A 16,776-nucleotide genomic window follows, 5' to 3' on the forward strand; every position below is an offset into this window, starting at 1 on the left:
GTTCCGGGTTGGGTACAAAATTGACCCGGACCGACCTGTGGACAGTCCTAGACCCAATAGAAGAAGAAGAAGAACAAAGGGGTATAAAAAGGTCAAGGATATTTGGGATCTTGTCAAGAAGATATTCTAAACAGTTTGCTAAATAGTCCTAATAATATTCCTAGGCATGGGGGGTCCAATTCTAAATTTCTAATTTAACAATTCGTGCACACGTTTATAGCCTAACCCATAACAATAAAATAATTCAGTCGTGCACATCTGACACCTAAACACATAAATAAATGTGTTATGAGCCTATGAGCGAGTTTGGTTCAGTTTTTTGATATTATGTTTTTTGAAAGAGTTGGAGTTTTAAAAAATACGGTATGAAATTGAGTTTTTTTGTAAAAGTTGAATGTTTGATAAAAACTATTAAAAAGTGATTTTTGAAAAAGCTGAGTGTTTGGCTAGTACTTATAAAAGTGACCGTTTGAGAGCTAAATTACAAATTTCTTCACTCAAACATAGTGGAGCCACAAACTTGCGGAAGTAAAAAATTTCAGCTATTTTTTAAATTTAATTTTATTAAATATAAGCATAATGTGTGTACTACTTTGAATTTGACAATAGTGTCATTACTCATTAGTCAAAACAAAAGCATTGGCTTTTTTCTTCTCAGAAAAAAAAAAAAAAATGCATGGGATTTTGGTTGGGCCGATGAGACTTGTAAGGTATAGGTGTTGGATTTCACATTTAGAAATTGGAAAAGGACTATTCCAAGTTTGAATTGGGCTGCCTCGAATTAGCTACTACCCATTTGTAATAGATGGAAGAAGGCAAATCCAATCTAGCCCTTTTTAAATCAAACATATGGGTTTGAAGACAAACTTCTAAAAGTTGAAGGAGATGGTATTTTGTGAAACGAGCGTATGCGCCTATCTCATACAAGATTTTTTTCGTCACGAAGAACTTTATTTTAGGGATGTAAAAAATTCCACATTCTTCATGATTTACGTTGTCCCACTCCATTTTAGGCAAAAATAGGTTTTGCTAGTCTAATCCCATCTTTCTTGACCCACTCCACCCCAAAGTTTTATATATTTTATTATTTAAAGTATTTATATATATAATTTTTTTTTTGTCATCCACATCTCACCTATAATTTATCATTTAAAATTTTAACATTCTCACACTCATGATTAGGGGTGGTAATTCGTATTCATGTGTCGGATTTGTGTCATTTCAACTCATAAGTATCTGACTATATAAGTCAACACTAATCCGACATGTTTATTAAATGGGTCAAGATTCTTCAACTGATCTAACACGACCCATTTATTAAACGGGTCAGTCGTGTCGACCTGTTTATTAAATATTTTCAAAATGAAAAGAAAAAAAAAATGATGAAAAAACAAAAAAAAAATATTTTTAATATAAAATTTAGAACTAATGAGTAATTGTATCACAAATAGTCATTCAAAACTAAAACATATCTCAATATCACAAATAATCAATCACTATATGCCAAAGAAAATAAATCACAACAACTAATAAGTTTATATATCTAGGGTTTGAAATGTATATTAGTAAAATGTCATTTAATTAAACGGGTTAAATGGATTCTATATGTTGAACACTAACCCAACCCATTTATTAAACGGGTCAATCGTGTTAACCTAAATATGACACAAACTCATTAAAACTCAACCCATAACCTACTAATTACGTTTCGTGTCATGTCAGGTTCGCGGGTCGTGTCTAATTTTGCCACCGATCTAACCTTGCCTCCACCCAAAAAAAAAAAAAAAAAAAAAAAAGATCTAACCTTGCCGCACTCCATTGCAACCCCAACTTTAACTAAACATATTTTTCCAAAAAGAAACATGCAAAAGTTTTTTTTTTTTTTTTTTTTTTTTGGGAGAAGAAAATAAACGCAAAAGTTAGAGTTAGCAAAGGATGGCAAAATTGAGCTGTTGAATATCCATGAGATTGTACCATGGTACATGACCAGGTCTATTTGTGATTTGGAGTATAAGATGATAATTTATTTTAATTACATGAGATTATTACGAAGAGAATTGAATAATTATTAATGTTTTTTTTGATAAGACAATAATTTTTCTCAAGTGGTAGTCCCGTAGTGCAATAGAATTTCAAAGGAAAAGATGTCAAAAACTTAAATAGTTCAGGGCCTTTTTTTGCAATACCATGGTACACACACAGTCAGTCTCTCTACAAGCCCAAGGCTAAAAAGGCCCAGAAACGAATGGAAAAAAACCCGCCATAAATCCCTAGGGTTTCACCCTCACTTTCTCTTCCTCCTCCGCCTCCAAAAGAGCGTACATTCACAGAGAGAGAGAAAAATGGTGAAGTTTTTGAAGCCAAACAAAGCGGTGATACTCCTGCAGGGACGGTACGCAGGTCGCAAGGCGGTGATCGTTCGATCCTTCGACGAAGGCACCCGGGACAGGCCGTACGGGCACTGTTTGGTTGCGGGGATAAAGAAGTACCCGAGCAAAGTGATCCGCAAGGACTCGGCGAAGAAGACGGCCAAGAAGTCCCGCGTGAAGGCCTTCGTCAAGCTCGTCAACTTCCAGCACCTCATGCCCACGCGCTACACCTTGGACGTGGATTTGAAAGACGTGGTCGCCGTGGACTCGTTTCAGTCCAAGGACAAGAAAGTCACTGCGGCCAAAGAGACCAAGAAGAGGCTCGAGGAGCGTTTCAAGACTGGGAAGAATAGGTGGTTCTTCACCAAGCTTAGGTTCTGAAGTCTTTGGATTCAATCAATGGACTCTATTTTTTAAAGTTTTGTATGGTTTTTATTGATGTTTGGATAATTATGGCATCTGGGTTTTCGTTGAATTGTTGGATTTTGCTTTTTATAATTTTGATGTGTTATGTCTTATTATAAGTTAACTGCGGTTCGTGGATTTTGCTTAATTTTATGATACATTGTTGTACTGTACTCAATATTCTTCTTTTACAATTACATTTGCACTGTCATGATTGATTGATGGGTATTGTAAATTGGGCAAAACAAAAGGAGCAACTAAGCTTTTACATGATGATATGGTAGAAAGGGGAATTCTCCCTGATGCTGTCAGATAGATGAAGTGTGCAATCAAATGTCCAATGGAGGAGCATCTTTAGATGAAATTACATATACCACATTGATTCATAATTGACTTCAGCCCTCAACAATTGCAAATCAAGACTAATGTGAAAACCATTCCAAATCGGTACTTGTTGATTGATACTAGCGGAGGCTTGAATCAACAAAGAACAGGGGTGAGTTTTTTTTTTTATTATTATTAGTATAAGATTCAGTTGCGAAATTTAATTTCGATGTAGACTTTTAGGTTTGAATTAGTCTAACTTGGGTGTGATTGTTAAGAAATTTTAGTTAACCACCATGCTTTAACATTTACCGATTCTATTGTTGAAATGGGAAAAAAGTTGGTTGGGAGGATGAGGATGAAAAGCAAGCAGTTCATTGCCCTGCATTTGAGGTATGAACAGATAGTTTCCAACCATTCTTTGAATATATTTCGTCTGCAAAGCTTCTCTCATTCCTGATGTTAGACTGTTAGTTGACTCTTTATGGCATCCATGATTCACCATCCCTAACAATTTATTTTAAGTTTGTGATTGCTGAAAGCTGCTTAGGTTGATATTGCGTGGTGCTTTGTCTGAACAGAAAAGAAGATTGTTGGATGCCTTTCCTATCTTTTAGCCTCTTAATTTTTTTTTTATTAATCTAATTGAATATTGAAAGTTGTTGGTAATTGGTAATTGGTATCTTATGCTGATTTTTGTTAGTGTTGACAAGTGTGTTTGCTTACATGTGGATATTGATTGAGTCAATTTTTAGGGCATCCATGATTTACCAGCCCTAAGAATTTCTTTTAAGCTTGTGATTGCTGAATGCTGCTTAGTTTGATATTGCGTGGTGCTTTGTCTGAACAGAAAAGAAGACTGATGATACACCTAGAAAAATTGTCTGCTCGTATTCTATAATGTAAAAGCAATTGTGTAGAGTTGGGGAATAGCCTGCCCCGGTATCCAAGCTTTAGCTACAGAAGAATACTGTGTCTGTTCCAGCATTCATCTGTACAAGTGCATATTGGTGATGATGTGTTTATAAAAAAATCTGTGGTTTTGATGACTGTCAGAGTTCTTCTATCAGAAGGTAGTAAGATTGACAACATCAAATGCCTTATTGATTTCTACAACTATGGATTAAGTACTTCCTTTTCCATTCTTGCCTATTTTTAAGTTTAGCCTGAATGATTTGCTACAGACTCACAATATTGATGTATACATCTCTCTCTATGTAAAGACAAACTACAATGAAATTTCAATGAAAAACACCCATCCGTTAATGAGGATTCTTTTATGATTGTTTTGCTCCATAAAATCGATTATAAACTTAAATAGCGATACACACTCTCAATTCGCCTACAAAACAACAATTATGCTTGAGGGGCAACAGAAAATCAAAGGCTATGGACGCAGGAATTGCCACCCTAAATCTGCACTAAAACCTGCTCAGCAGCTGCTATTGTTTTTTTTGGATAGCTTCACTGTTCAGGAGTATGTGCCAAGCTTGCAAATGCAGTCTCAAAATGTGAAGGAGCAAAATATATTCCTTGCTTCAGCATCACACTTTAGAATCATTCAAACTATGCAGTATCACCCTTCTTTGCATCCCAAACGTTGTAAAGAGGCTTTTCTGTGAAGAAAAACACAAACATTCCACTTATATACCAACCACAAATCGCATGCACTGCCTTATTCCCAACATCAAATATAACTTGAACAAGAGTACCTGTGATCTTATCTAAATCTTTGTTAACTTCTTGGCTTCTCCAATCCTTTAAAGAGTGTGTGCCTGAGGTCATTGTCAATGTGTTTCCACTCAAGGTCACAACTTGGAACATTGGTCCTGCTGGTGCTACCATTTCCATTATCTCCCGCCTTCCTCCATATTTAATTACCCAATTTAAAAATAAAAAACCCCAAAAGGGTGTGTCTTGGCGTTGTTCTTTACTATAGTTTAGCATAAATATTATTTTAACTAATCTAACGCCTAAATATTTTATTACTATTATTTTTATTTGATTTGATTTATAAAAATTGTAAACTTACATTTTAAAAGTTACTTAAATGTGTGTTTTTTTTTTTGGGTAGCCAATTTTACTAATTTTATAAGCTTATAGTAAATTATTTATATTTTAATTAATTATTATTTAGTTAGGACTAAGGTAGTCAATACCTTCTTCATATACGATTGGGGTATATATTGTACTGATCAATAAATTAATGCGAATACTCCTCTAAAATATTCCAGGTAAAATATATTGAGTTGTACTAGTGTAGATATTTTATTTCGTTCCTTAGTTATGATGCATACCCTTTTGCACATGTGTTCCCCTCATGATATTTGGTTCTTAGATTAATGAAAAATAAAACTAATACACTGGAAATTCAGAAAATTACCACGGTCTGCGGAAGCTAGATATTTCTTATTATGCATTACCAATTCTATGACAGTTAATGGCCCTAAAAGAAAAATAAGCGTTAGTAATGACTAGAGGATATCAGCTTTCAAGTAAAACTAGTAATATTCAATTGAGAGGCAAGGAAAACAAACTAGTAATGCTTTTCTTGCAAGAACAGTTACACGCTCAAATTCTTGCTTATGATGAGACGGTTCAACAAAATTAGCTTCACAAATGAAGTGCATTTGAAGTGAGCTTGAATGCAAAACCAATACTTATAACTCCATAACCATCATTTCCTGCAGCATTCCAAAGCCTCTAGAATGGCTGACAAAAAGCAAACCCTTTTTAACAATGTGTATTTAAAAAATTTGTTGTGTAAGTTTTGATTAGTGTCAGAGTTTTCTACAGAAGGTTGGAGGATTGACAACATCAAGTACCCTATTGATTTTTACGACTATGGATTAAGTGCTTTCTTTTTTCTTTCTTGAATTTTCTAAGTTAGCCTGAATGATTTGTCATACTACCGTATACATCTCTCTATGGAAAGACAAAATCTGCAATGGAATTTCAATAAGAAATGCCTGTCTGTTAATGATAGATTCTTTTATGATTGTTTTGCTCTATGAATGGATTATAAATCTAATAACGATACATTAAATGTTTTATTTAACAAAAAATTTCTTATGGGGTTTGCAATAATAGGAGTCAATGTGTTTTACTTTAATCAACTACAAACATGAAACCAAAATGGGATGATTTCAAGAAAATGAGATTCTAACCTTAAGTTTGTTTATTCTACTCTTTGCTCATAAGATACTTCGAAAATCCCATAAACTGATAGTGTGATAAATAAAACTTAAGAGTTTCTAATATGCGACACATCTTTTTAAGTCTATTGAGCCACACCACCCAAGTATCTATGAAGTGACTATTTTTTGAAATCACAATGTCTCTACTCTCTCCTACTTGGAATTTGGTAGTAGTGTCATTACTCATTAGTCAAAAGCAAGAGATTTTGTTTGGGCCTGATTAGATTTGTAAGGTCTAGATGTTGGAGTTGACAGTTAGACTTGGGGAATGACCATTTGAGGTTTGGATTGGGCTGCATTGAATCGGTAACAATCCATTTGTGATAGATGGAAGAAAGCAAACCCAATTCAGCCCTTTTCAAACTAAACATGATGGGTTCGGAAACAAACTTCTAAAACTTGTCACAACGAACTTGATTAATGGGAATGGCAAAAAATACCTTCGTGATTCACATTCTCATGACGATATTTCCTCATCTTTTATCTTTATGTTGTCAACTTTGAAATTACCTAATTAGAAATGACAAAATATTTCAAATCCAGCTCACCCTTAACTTGTCCCACTTTCACTCCAACGAGAGGATGGAGCGAGAATAGCTATATTCCCAGCTTGATTTGGTTAAAATCAAGTTAATGCAATAATCATTAATATATATATATATATATATATTTATATATAGAAGTTAACATATTTTTCAAGATATGAAATAAAAAAAGAAAGAAATGCCTGTAGTCAACAAATGAGATTTTTAATGATATTTAAAAGGTAGGCATTTGGGTGTCAATCTGATGACATTTTGGGTTATTATAAAGATTATTAACAAAAATAGTTATTAATAAATATGTAAAGTTAGATTTATTAGTACCACCATATGGTCTTCTTATATCACCACACCACACCCCAAAACAAAATCATTCATTATCCTCCAAATTCTCTCTCTACCCCCAATCCAAAACAGACCCTTACACTATACCAAAAAAAAAAAAAAAAAAAAAAAAAAAAAAACCCGGAAAATATAATAAACCGAACAAGCATATCATAACCACAAATAAATAAAATAAAATAATTCAAATGGGCTAGCAAAAACTATTGTTACTAAACATATACTAATATTTTCATATCTTGTCAAGAAGATACTCTTAAAGACTATAACCTTGAATGGAATGATGCAATAGGCCAGGGTCATGGGTCATGGCCACTACAAGTGGCCACAAAAGCTTCCTCTACTAAGACCTTTGAAACGCCACTCATGCAAATGTTGGCCAAGGATTTCGTGTGTTTCTTAATTCGTACCATGTTAAGTGCTTTTAATGATCCACATTCAATATCGAACAATCTAACCATTGATCTCAAGCACTCAAAATCAAGAAAAGGCCATTCACCCTCCTCTCATAGAATTAAGGATGGAAGAGGCTTTCGATGGTCCATATAGAAATATTCCAATTAAGGGTCTATTCGAGATCCGCTTATTTTATTAAAACTGAAAATTTTTTGTTGAAAATACTGTAGATAAAAGTAAAAATTAGCTAAAATAGTACAGTAGAACTCATGAATAATACCAAAAAGTGCAATGAAACCCATAAATAGTAGCAAAAATAAGCTGAATAGTAAAATAAGTAGGCAAAATTAATTATGCCAAACAAACACTAAGTCTATGATGCTATCTGCATTGAGTAGAGAGAAAGTACAAAGTTTGGGCATTAAGGACACTAATAGTGGGTGACAAGCGATTCCTCTCCCTCTCCTTTCTGGTTTTAGTTAGTTCTACTAATAAAATCTCTAATGGTTGAATAAGAGATTTAAGTTTTAATCCCTTCCTACGTCAAAAATCGTTTGATATCTTAGTCTGATGATAAAAGAGCTACAATCAGGAGCGGATAACATAGTTTGAAACTCTCTCCAAAAAAAAAAAAAAAAACACTAATACCTAAAATCTTCTTCTTCTTTTTTCAATATATATATATATATATATATAAAAGTATTTATAGAAAGGGCATTAAGGACAAAGTTTGGGGTTGGGTTAAGGCTAAGGTTAACTAGGGTTAAAGAGGTGCGCACGTAAGGTTAGGGTTTTCTTTGTTTTAAGTTTTAAGTGAGAATGAATGATGGTTCATTGGGTAACTCTCTGACCATGATTTTAGGGAATTTGATATTCTAGAGTGGAATGGAAGGAAGACAAGAATAAAATTATTTACTACATCACTAATTCGATCGGTCTAATAGTGATAGAATAAAAGAATTGAAAACCAACTCTTTTTCCCAATATCTATTCTGTTCTAATCTGGACTCACTAGTAAGATTATTTTTTTACCAACCAATTACAACTAGTAATAGCTTGCTACTTAGAATTTGTTGTAAAAATATTGTGGATATAGTATTTTTATTTTTGAAAAGCCCTGTTTTGCAATAGAACTCAATGTTTGTAAAATCGAGTTCTCACTTAATACAGTTGAGGTGGCCATGGCTAATTTGGCTATTTCCAACAAAAATGAAAAATGCTAAAGTCATAAACTATTTTACAATTTTTTTTACAGACAACTAATGTGGTGAATGGTTATTAGGAAATTAAAAAAAAAAAATGATATCAGTAGTGGATAAACTATTTTACAATTTTTTTTTTTATAGATAACTAATGTTGTGAATAGTTATTAGGAATTTTTTTTTTTTTAAATGATATCACTAATGGATCCAAATAAAAAAAAAATTCCAAATTATAACATTACTCCCAAAAAAAAAAAAAAAAAAAAACGAGTTTTTTTAATGAAGTTTCTTTGAAATGAAGTATGGACTCCTCTCCCTCTCTCTCTTTTTGGACTGATCATAGATCGAGCATCCTTTGTGATACCGCCCTTCGTACAACAATTTCTGTGCCATTTGAGAAGAGATGATCAGAATAGCAATGCTGCTTGAATTTATTAAAACAAAATACCATGCATTTAATAATCATAGAGTAAGAATCTTAGTCATTGTACGAACACACAAAATGTGAATTTATGTCTTTGGTCTTTTCTTTCATGAAAATTTTCTTCATGAACTTTTTTGAATCTAGGAAGAAACTATATCACAAGATTCAATCACACTGAATGGCAGATTGTTTATTGGAGCATGTGATTCATGAATGCAAAAATTTTGAGAAATGTAGCATGATATTAAGGAGATTAAGTATATATTTCTGAACTAAATCTTTTATGGGACTTGCAACTTGCAAACTGTGGTCTGTCAATGTCAAGACTTAAGGTCAAGGATATTATTTAAGGGCCATGGGCCCCATGGAAGCCCTAAAATATAGAAGATAATTTGTAATTGTAATCCTGATTATATTCTTCTTGAGTGAGCTAGAAAAGATGTTGGGTTGAGATCATTTGCAAATGCTTCTAACACCATAATTATATGCAAGAAACCCAAAAATTGCCACTAGTCTTGTTAATGCCTTCAATTGGGATTGGTCGAATGCTAAGATTGTAGGTATGAGGTCTTGCTTTTCATGGTGTCAATCGAATGCTTATTAAATAATAATATTTGTAATAATTGTTACAATTGAAGCCTTGAATTTAGTTTGCTAATCTTTGAGTACCCATTAACAGAAATAAAAAATTGTAAATAATAAAAACAAGCCTTGAATTGAGTTTGCTGATCCTTGAATTTAGTGTGCTGACAATGATATGGATGAACAAATCATAAAATTGTTTTTACTTTCACTAGATGGCATGCCAAGTAGGTTTGTGTTTAGATCAGTGATATTGAGACTCTAGTCAACTAAGCCTACCTAAGCCTCTTTCTGAATGCTTTTCCACCATAAGTTTCATTTTAGGATTTCATGATGTGATTTTTCTCTTCAAATCTTTAAGTTTGCTGTCATCACTATGATGCAGAGCATAGTGACAACTAATCTGGCAGCCACATAGGTGACATGTGTCATTTATTTTTAAGTCCAGTTGTCTTTTATTTATCTTTATTATTCCGTCAAAGTTAATTATGAGTCTTGCTGGTAGTTGTTCCAGACTTCCAGCTTAATAAATTTGATCATAGGATGATGTGAAGTCAATCTAAGGAATTGTCATCTGTGTTGGAAGTTGTCAAGCATTTAATTGTAAGCATTTATTTCACATGTAATGTATTCACCTATAAATATCAATGAGAAATTAGAAGAAGGTAGGGAGTTTTTATTCAGAAAATTATTTGCAAGTGTCCTTGCTTTGGAGTTGAGCAATTCCTCCTAACAATCAAGTGTGTGACTTGGTACCATTGAGTGACATCCACGATTAGTAGCGTTGAGTGGCATCCGCTACCTCCAGTTGAGTGGCAACCCAAAACTATTCAACTTATCATTTGATTTAATCTTTGATTTAGCCAACCTAACAGATCTCATCCTGTATCACATTGGCAATGACATTTTGCCACTAAAATATCTTGATTGGGTTATATAAAACACCAATGAAGCTAGCTATCTGATCTCTATGGACATTCAATGCTTCCCTTCCTTAAGTAACTGTCCTGTATTAATTAGATGATTTAAGAAGCCAAGGTTTGGAATGTATATGTGTGTTTTAACAACAACGAATTAAGTTTGTAGGTAGAAACATGTTGTGGCAGTAACATGGTTGGAGTTTTAAAAAGTAGCAAATTATACCTTAATATTTCAAAAAAGTCACAAATTAAACCCTGAAGTATAAAAGGTAATGAGTCAAACCTTCAGTTTAATTTGTTAATTTCTTAGTTCATATCTAAACTAAGGAATGGCTAACTTAAGAATTTATATAAAATTACCAATTTCGTCACTCAAACACAGTGGAGCCACAAATTTTTTTTTTTAATTTTATTTTATTAAATATAAGCATAATGTGTGTACTACTTTGAATTTGACAATAGTGTCATTACTCATTAGTCAACAAAAGCATTGGCTTTTTTCTTTTAGAAAAAAAAGCATGGGATTTTGGTTGGGCCCGATGAGATTTGTAAGGTATAGATGTTGGATTTCACAGTTAGAAATTGGAAAGGACTTCGTCTATAGGTCAAATCGGATATATAATTATTGGAATAATTGTTAGAGACTCAAATGGTAGATATTCAAGCATGATAACTTATATGATGTTCTATATCTCCATGAATATAGGAACTTTTGCTTGTATTGTATTATTTGGTCTACATACTGGAACTGAGAACATTCAAGAGAGATATCATATTCGAGAGAGATATCACTTTCAAGCCCTTACTTTACCTAAATGAAATCACTGATTTTTATTTTCTATAGAGGGAAAGAGCTGCCTGGTGATCCCTAGGTTGCAGCACATGTCTTGGTTTAGCGTCATATATCAATCTAGAGAAAATTTAGACCTTGATGTGACATGAACGTGAAAGGGGTTCAAGAATCCGTTTTCTTTTTATAAGGGCTAAAATCATTTATTTTGGCCTTTTGACCCTTTTTTGGCTCCTTCCTAGCCTGGAAGTTCGTTTCTGGCTACTAGCTTCTACCACTAGTGCTTGGACTTGAAAGCAAGCTACAGCTACCTTGAATCAATCAATCAATGATGCAATGCGGCCAGATGAAGAAGACTGACGCCTACTAAAATAAAGGGGAGTAAATGATGAAGACTAAAAAAACAATTTAAGGTGGCATTGTCCATAGAGAAACCACCCCAAAGCCAAGTCACTATGGTATCTCCTACTACAAGTATGGCACTAGCTAAGCTTGTAATTACTATAGCTCCCCAATTTCTACAATTCCTCTTGTTTTGTTTCCCTTTCTTATCAGATAAAAGACAAGAGGCAAAAAATAAATTGAAAGCTTTATCTTTTTTATTTAAATAAATAGATAAAAGCTTCTTCGATAAAAACATATAAAATAAAAATTACTACATAAGTCAAATAGGATACGAAAAGAGGGTACGAAAAACCCGTACAACGAATTAACAATCTGATGCTTTAGTCCACTCAGCCGTCTCCCCAAATTGAAAAAATATAATTACTAGATTATATTACACAAAAATAGTAAGGCTTGAAAAAGGGCCCTCTCTTTATACCTCTTTATTATTCAATATATAATTATTATGGATTTTGCTAATATGTGCCCTTAGGGCACACAATAATTAACTATTTTTGGAAAAAAATTTCTCAAGAATTGAAAAAATATTGACAACATTATTATATAGATATCTAATTATAGAGACAGAAAAATATAAAATATATATATATATATATAGAAAATAAAAATCAGTGATTTCATTTAGGGCATAAAGAAAGATTTCTTATTTTCATGCCTCCATTGTCTGTTGCGGGTCAAGGACTCTTATTACAAGTTTGAATTGGGCTTCGTCAAATTAACTACTACCCATTTGTAATAGATGGAAGAAGGCAAACCCAATCTAGCCCTTTTCAGATTGAACATACGGGTTCGAAGACAAACTTCTAAAAGTTGTCACGAAGAACTTTATTTTGGAATGTAAAAAATTCCACATCCTTCATGATTCACGTTGTCCCACTCCATTTTAGGCAAGAATAGGTTTTGCTAGTCTAGTCCCATCTTTCTTGAATCTTGACCCACTCCACCCCAAAGGTTTATATATTTTATTATTTAAATTATTCATATATATATATATATAATTTAATCTTTTTTTTTTCATCCACATCTCACCTATAATTTATCATTTAAAATTTTAACATTCTCACAGCCATCACAGGGTAGTAACACCCATGATCTAACTCTACCCCACTCCATTGCAACCCCAACTTTAACTAAACGTGTTATTCCAAAAAGAAACATGCAATTTTTTTTTTTCGAGAAGAAAATAAATGCAAAAGTTAGAGTTAGAAAAGGATGGCAAAATTGAGCTGTTGAATATCCATGAGATTGTACCATTGTACATGACCAGATCTATTTGTGATTTGGAGTGTGAGCCAAATTTCCTGCTTTTTACCATTTTGTACGCCCAAAAGTACAATTAGGATGGATAATGATTGGATAGTGGATACACACCATACTTTTTCAACTTTCTATACATGACAAGTAGAAACTTGCCAAACTACCAATTGATTGCCCTCAATATCCATTTTAAAGTCTATTATTAGGCCTCCAATCTAATTGTCTTACCTAATCCAATTGCAAATATATGTTTTTTTTTTAGCCTCACATTTTAATAAGACTAATTAATAGCAAATTATGGACATAACTTTATCTGACGGGCCAGGCATTGAATTTATATCAATGTTGTAGGGATTACCGAAACAAATAAACAAAAACAGTGGGGACAATAGAGAGACAGACAGTACAAACATAAGGCCACCACCACAAGCAAATTGTCATCATGCACTTAGAGTGATTACCACGTCCAAAAACAATGGACAGCAAAAAAGAAACTGTCCGAATCAAAGCATAATTCGACTATATATATATATCTAATATGCTGTTTACCACATCCTCATCATGAAACAAGACAAACAAAATATTCCCTCTAATCACAGTTTCAAATCTCGCATTGTAAAATTCCATATATGTGTAATACTACTACCATGTGGTCTATATCACAATGTATATCCACTCCAAAACAAAAACATCAGTCATTATCCACCAAATTCCTATCCCTCAATCCAAATCAGACCCCTTTACAGTATACAAAAGCCCCAGAAATGGAAATAAACCCCAACAAACATATAAAGCCAAAACAAAACAAGACAAGGGTATTGAGTTTTTTTTTTTTTTTTTTTAAACTATACCTGGTCATGCTTTGTATGCTTTTATATGAATGTAAACTAGTATAGTTTGGGTTGGGCTAGCAAAAACTATAATGTGTTTAGTTTTTTACTAAACACATGCTACTGAAGAGACCGACATTGGGTAAGAAAAAGTATTGGCATACTGAAAAGAGAGAGATTCACCAACACCCAAAGATTTGCCATCATTGACAAGGCAATCATTAAATCCAAGCCTCCTAAAAACTTTGGGGTTGATAAGCTTGGCTGAGCTGAACCATCCACACTTCAAGTGAATGGCAGCAATGTTGCAACTAGTAGCGCAGACATTCAATATCTCAACTGTGTAGGTGGGAATGCCGCTAGGCAGTGGAGCTGTGGGGCCTTGGTTCACCACAATGTCCGATTTGGTACACTTTTCGCCAAATATTCGGTTTGGTTCCACAATTGCTGTGTAAAGCAAGAACAAATAAGAAAAGGGATCTTTGCAATAAATTCTGGATAGTGAAAGGACACGGCTTATAACATTGATGACACACACACACTATTAATAATACACAACAAAAGTATAAACTATAAAGCATTAAAAATGTGAACACACTTACACACCCACCAACTTTTTTTTCAATTGGGTTGCATACTCGCATCATCTACAGACAAAATACACTTTTCTGGAGGTGAATTCACGGGAATTCTAGTGTGTAAATTAAATGGGAAACAGACAAAGGAACCCCAAAAGGCCAATGTGGTAGGGTCACCTTTGCCAATTTGCTTTTCCACATATCCCAACTTTTCAACCAAGTCGTTGAAAAAATTGTTAACAAATATTTATTGATATGATTACACTTTTTCAACTCAATAATTGTACCCAAAAACAAAAATTATGAAAAATTTTTAACATGGTAATAATAGCAATGTTTGTTTGTATCTTCAAAAAAAAAAAAAAATAGCAATGTTTGTACTAAAATTAATGAACTCAAATTCCATTATACAATTCAAAGAAACATGTCTAGTTTACAGCTAGCACACACAAAGGAGAGATGGGTTATTCAGCAAAAAAAAAAAAAAAAAAAAAGGAGAGATGGGTTGCTATTTGCTAATTTGCGCCAAGTCCACTAGGCACAATGCGCACAGCACCTAGAATCTAGAAGGGCTATTATGAGTATATAAGCTAATCAATCAAACCAATCCCAATCAAAAAATTATTAAAAAATTAAAAAAGTGACACACACACACACACACCCAAAAGAAGAAGAACAAAGGGGTATAAAAAGGTCAAAGATATTTGGGATCTTGTCAAGAAGATATTCTAAACAGTCCTAATAATATTCCTAGGTAGGAGGGGTCCAATTCTAATTTAACAATTCGTGCACACGTTTATAGCCTAACCCATAACCATAAAATAATTGAGTCGTGCACATCTGACACTTAAACAATTATCCCAAATATTATTTAAAACAAAAAAACAAAAATCCTTAGACCTACATTAACTAACAAACAAACAAACCAACAAACAAAACTAAATTAATTAAGGAATTAAGGAATTCGAATCTCACCGAGAAGCTTGCGATGTGGACGCTTGATGATATTGGTTTTTCCTTGAAAGATTATTGAGCTCTCCACACCTTAATAATAAAAAAATTAGAGATTAAATTCTACTTGAATTTTTTTTTTTGGTTGCCAAAATTAGAAGGAAATTGAATTATATACACGAAGAGAACACAGAGGTCCCTTGTGTTTGTGAAAGAGGAACCATAAACCAAACCCACAGAAATTGTTACTATTTTTGAGACACCATAGAAATTATTGAAACATTAAAAAAATATTATACTTAAAAAATAACATAAATACAAAAACAAAGAATGTAACAAACATTTTTTTTTCTTCAATTAAATAGAATAATAGTGAGAAACAGGAATATAGAAGCAAACCAGAAACAACAACAACAACAAAAGTAGCTAAGAACAACAACAGCAACGAAGCTAGAGCCACAGCGAGTTTCAACTCTCTCCTCATCCTTCCTTATGAGTCACAGACAAAAACTCGGCCAAATTGCTCTCTCTCTCTCTTTCACAGAGATACGAAAACCTGAAACAACAACAACGAAGCGATATGGTCAACAAAGCTATGATGAAATATGCATATACATCACATCAATGAAATCAGGCACAAAGAATAGAACCAGAGCCGTCGATCCGAGCAAAATAAGGGTTCAGATTTGACAACTTAAAAGAGTCAAAAAAGTGAGAGGAAAAAAAAAAAACAAAGGCCAAAACTCACGGGTGGTGGTGGACTAGCCGACTAGGCTTTTAAAGGTCTAGAGTACGTAGACAGAGACTTTTACACTAGAAGTAGGCTCAAAACGACGGCGATTTGAAAGTGAAACCCACCACGTAGCGAAATCTCCATCAACAAAAAAGAGCTTTCTAAAGCAGAACTCTCTAGAAAGTGTTTTGAAAAAACAGATTTAAGAGAGAAACTAAGAGTGAAACCCTATAAATTGGCAGTACTGAGAGAGAGAGAGAGTAGACAAAGCGAACAGCTACAGATAGCGCAGAGAGCGAGGCGGTTTTTTTTTTTAGTGTGTGTGTGCATGCAAAAGCAGAAAAAGAGAGAGAGAGAGAAAGAGAGACAAACATGGCAGAGTGAGATATGGTGGTGGTGCTTAAGCCACAAATGACAAAACATACAGTACACACTGCTAAAGCAGCCTGAAAATCCATATATGATTATATGAGAGAGAGAGAGAGAGAGAACCTTTTTCGGGTTTGAGAATTTGGAGTCTGGAGAGGCA

At 33.5% G+C, this 16,776-nt stretch overlaps 2 protein-coding genes across 4 annotated transcripts; one reads left to right on the forward strand and one right to left on the reverse strand.

Annotated features, from left to right (window-relative positions):
- The first annotated feature begins 2,258 nt into the window (after positions 1 to 2,258).
- Positions 2,259 to 2,971, forward strand: LOC115966105 (60S ribosomal protein L27). Its single transcript, XM_031085446.1, has one exon. It carries the CDS (start codon positions 2,343 to 2,345, stop codon positions 2,748 to 2,750), a length of 408 nt encoding a protein of 135 aa, XP_030941306.1. The 5' UTR covers positions 2,259 to 2,342; the 3' UTR covers positions 2,751 to 2,971.
- Positions 2,972 to 13,978: 11,007 nt separating this feature from the next.
- Positions 13,979 to 16,776, reverse strand: LOC115965813 (TPD1 protein homolog 1-like). 3 transcript variants are annotated; one of them, XM_031085107.1, is made up of 4 exons: positions 16,740 to 16,776; positions 15,914 to 16,070; positions 15,539 to 15,607; positions 13,979 to 14,432 (listed from the first exon to the last, which is right to left on the reverse strand). In XM_031085107.1, exons 2-4 carry the CDS (start codon positions 15,996 to 15,998, stop codon positions 14,095 to 14,097), a joined length of 492 nt encoding a protein of 163 aa, XP_030940967.1. In that variant the 5' UTR covers positions 15,999 to 16,070; positions 16,740 to 16,776; the 3' UTR covers positions 13,979 to 14,094. The 3 variants fall into 3 exon arrangements, with proteins under 3 accessions (XP_030940967.1, XP_030940969.1, XP_030940968.1); XM_031085109.1 differs by lacking the exon at positions 16,740 to 16,776 and adding an exon at positions 16,620 to 16,652; XM_031085108.1 differs by lacking the exon at positions 16,740 to 16,776 and adding an exon at positions 16,263 to 16,606.

Source organism: Quercus lobata, chromosome 10 (genome assembly GCF_001633185.2).
Source record: "Quercus lobata isolate SW786 chromosome 10, ValleyOak3.0 Primary Assembly, whole genome shotgun sequence".
NCBI classification, from domain to species: Eukaryota; Viridiplantae; Streptophyta; class Magnoliopsida; order Fagales; family Fagaceae; genus Quercus; species Quercus lobata.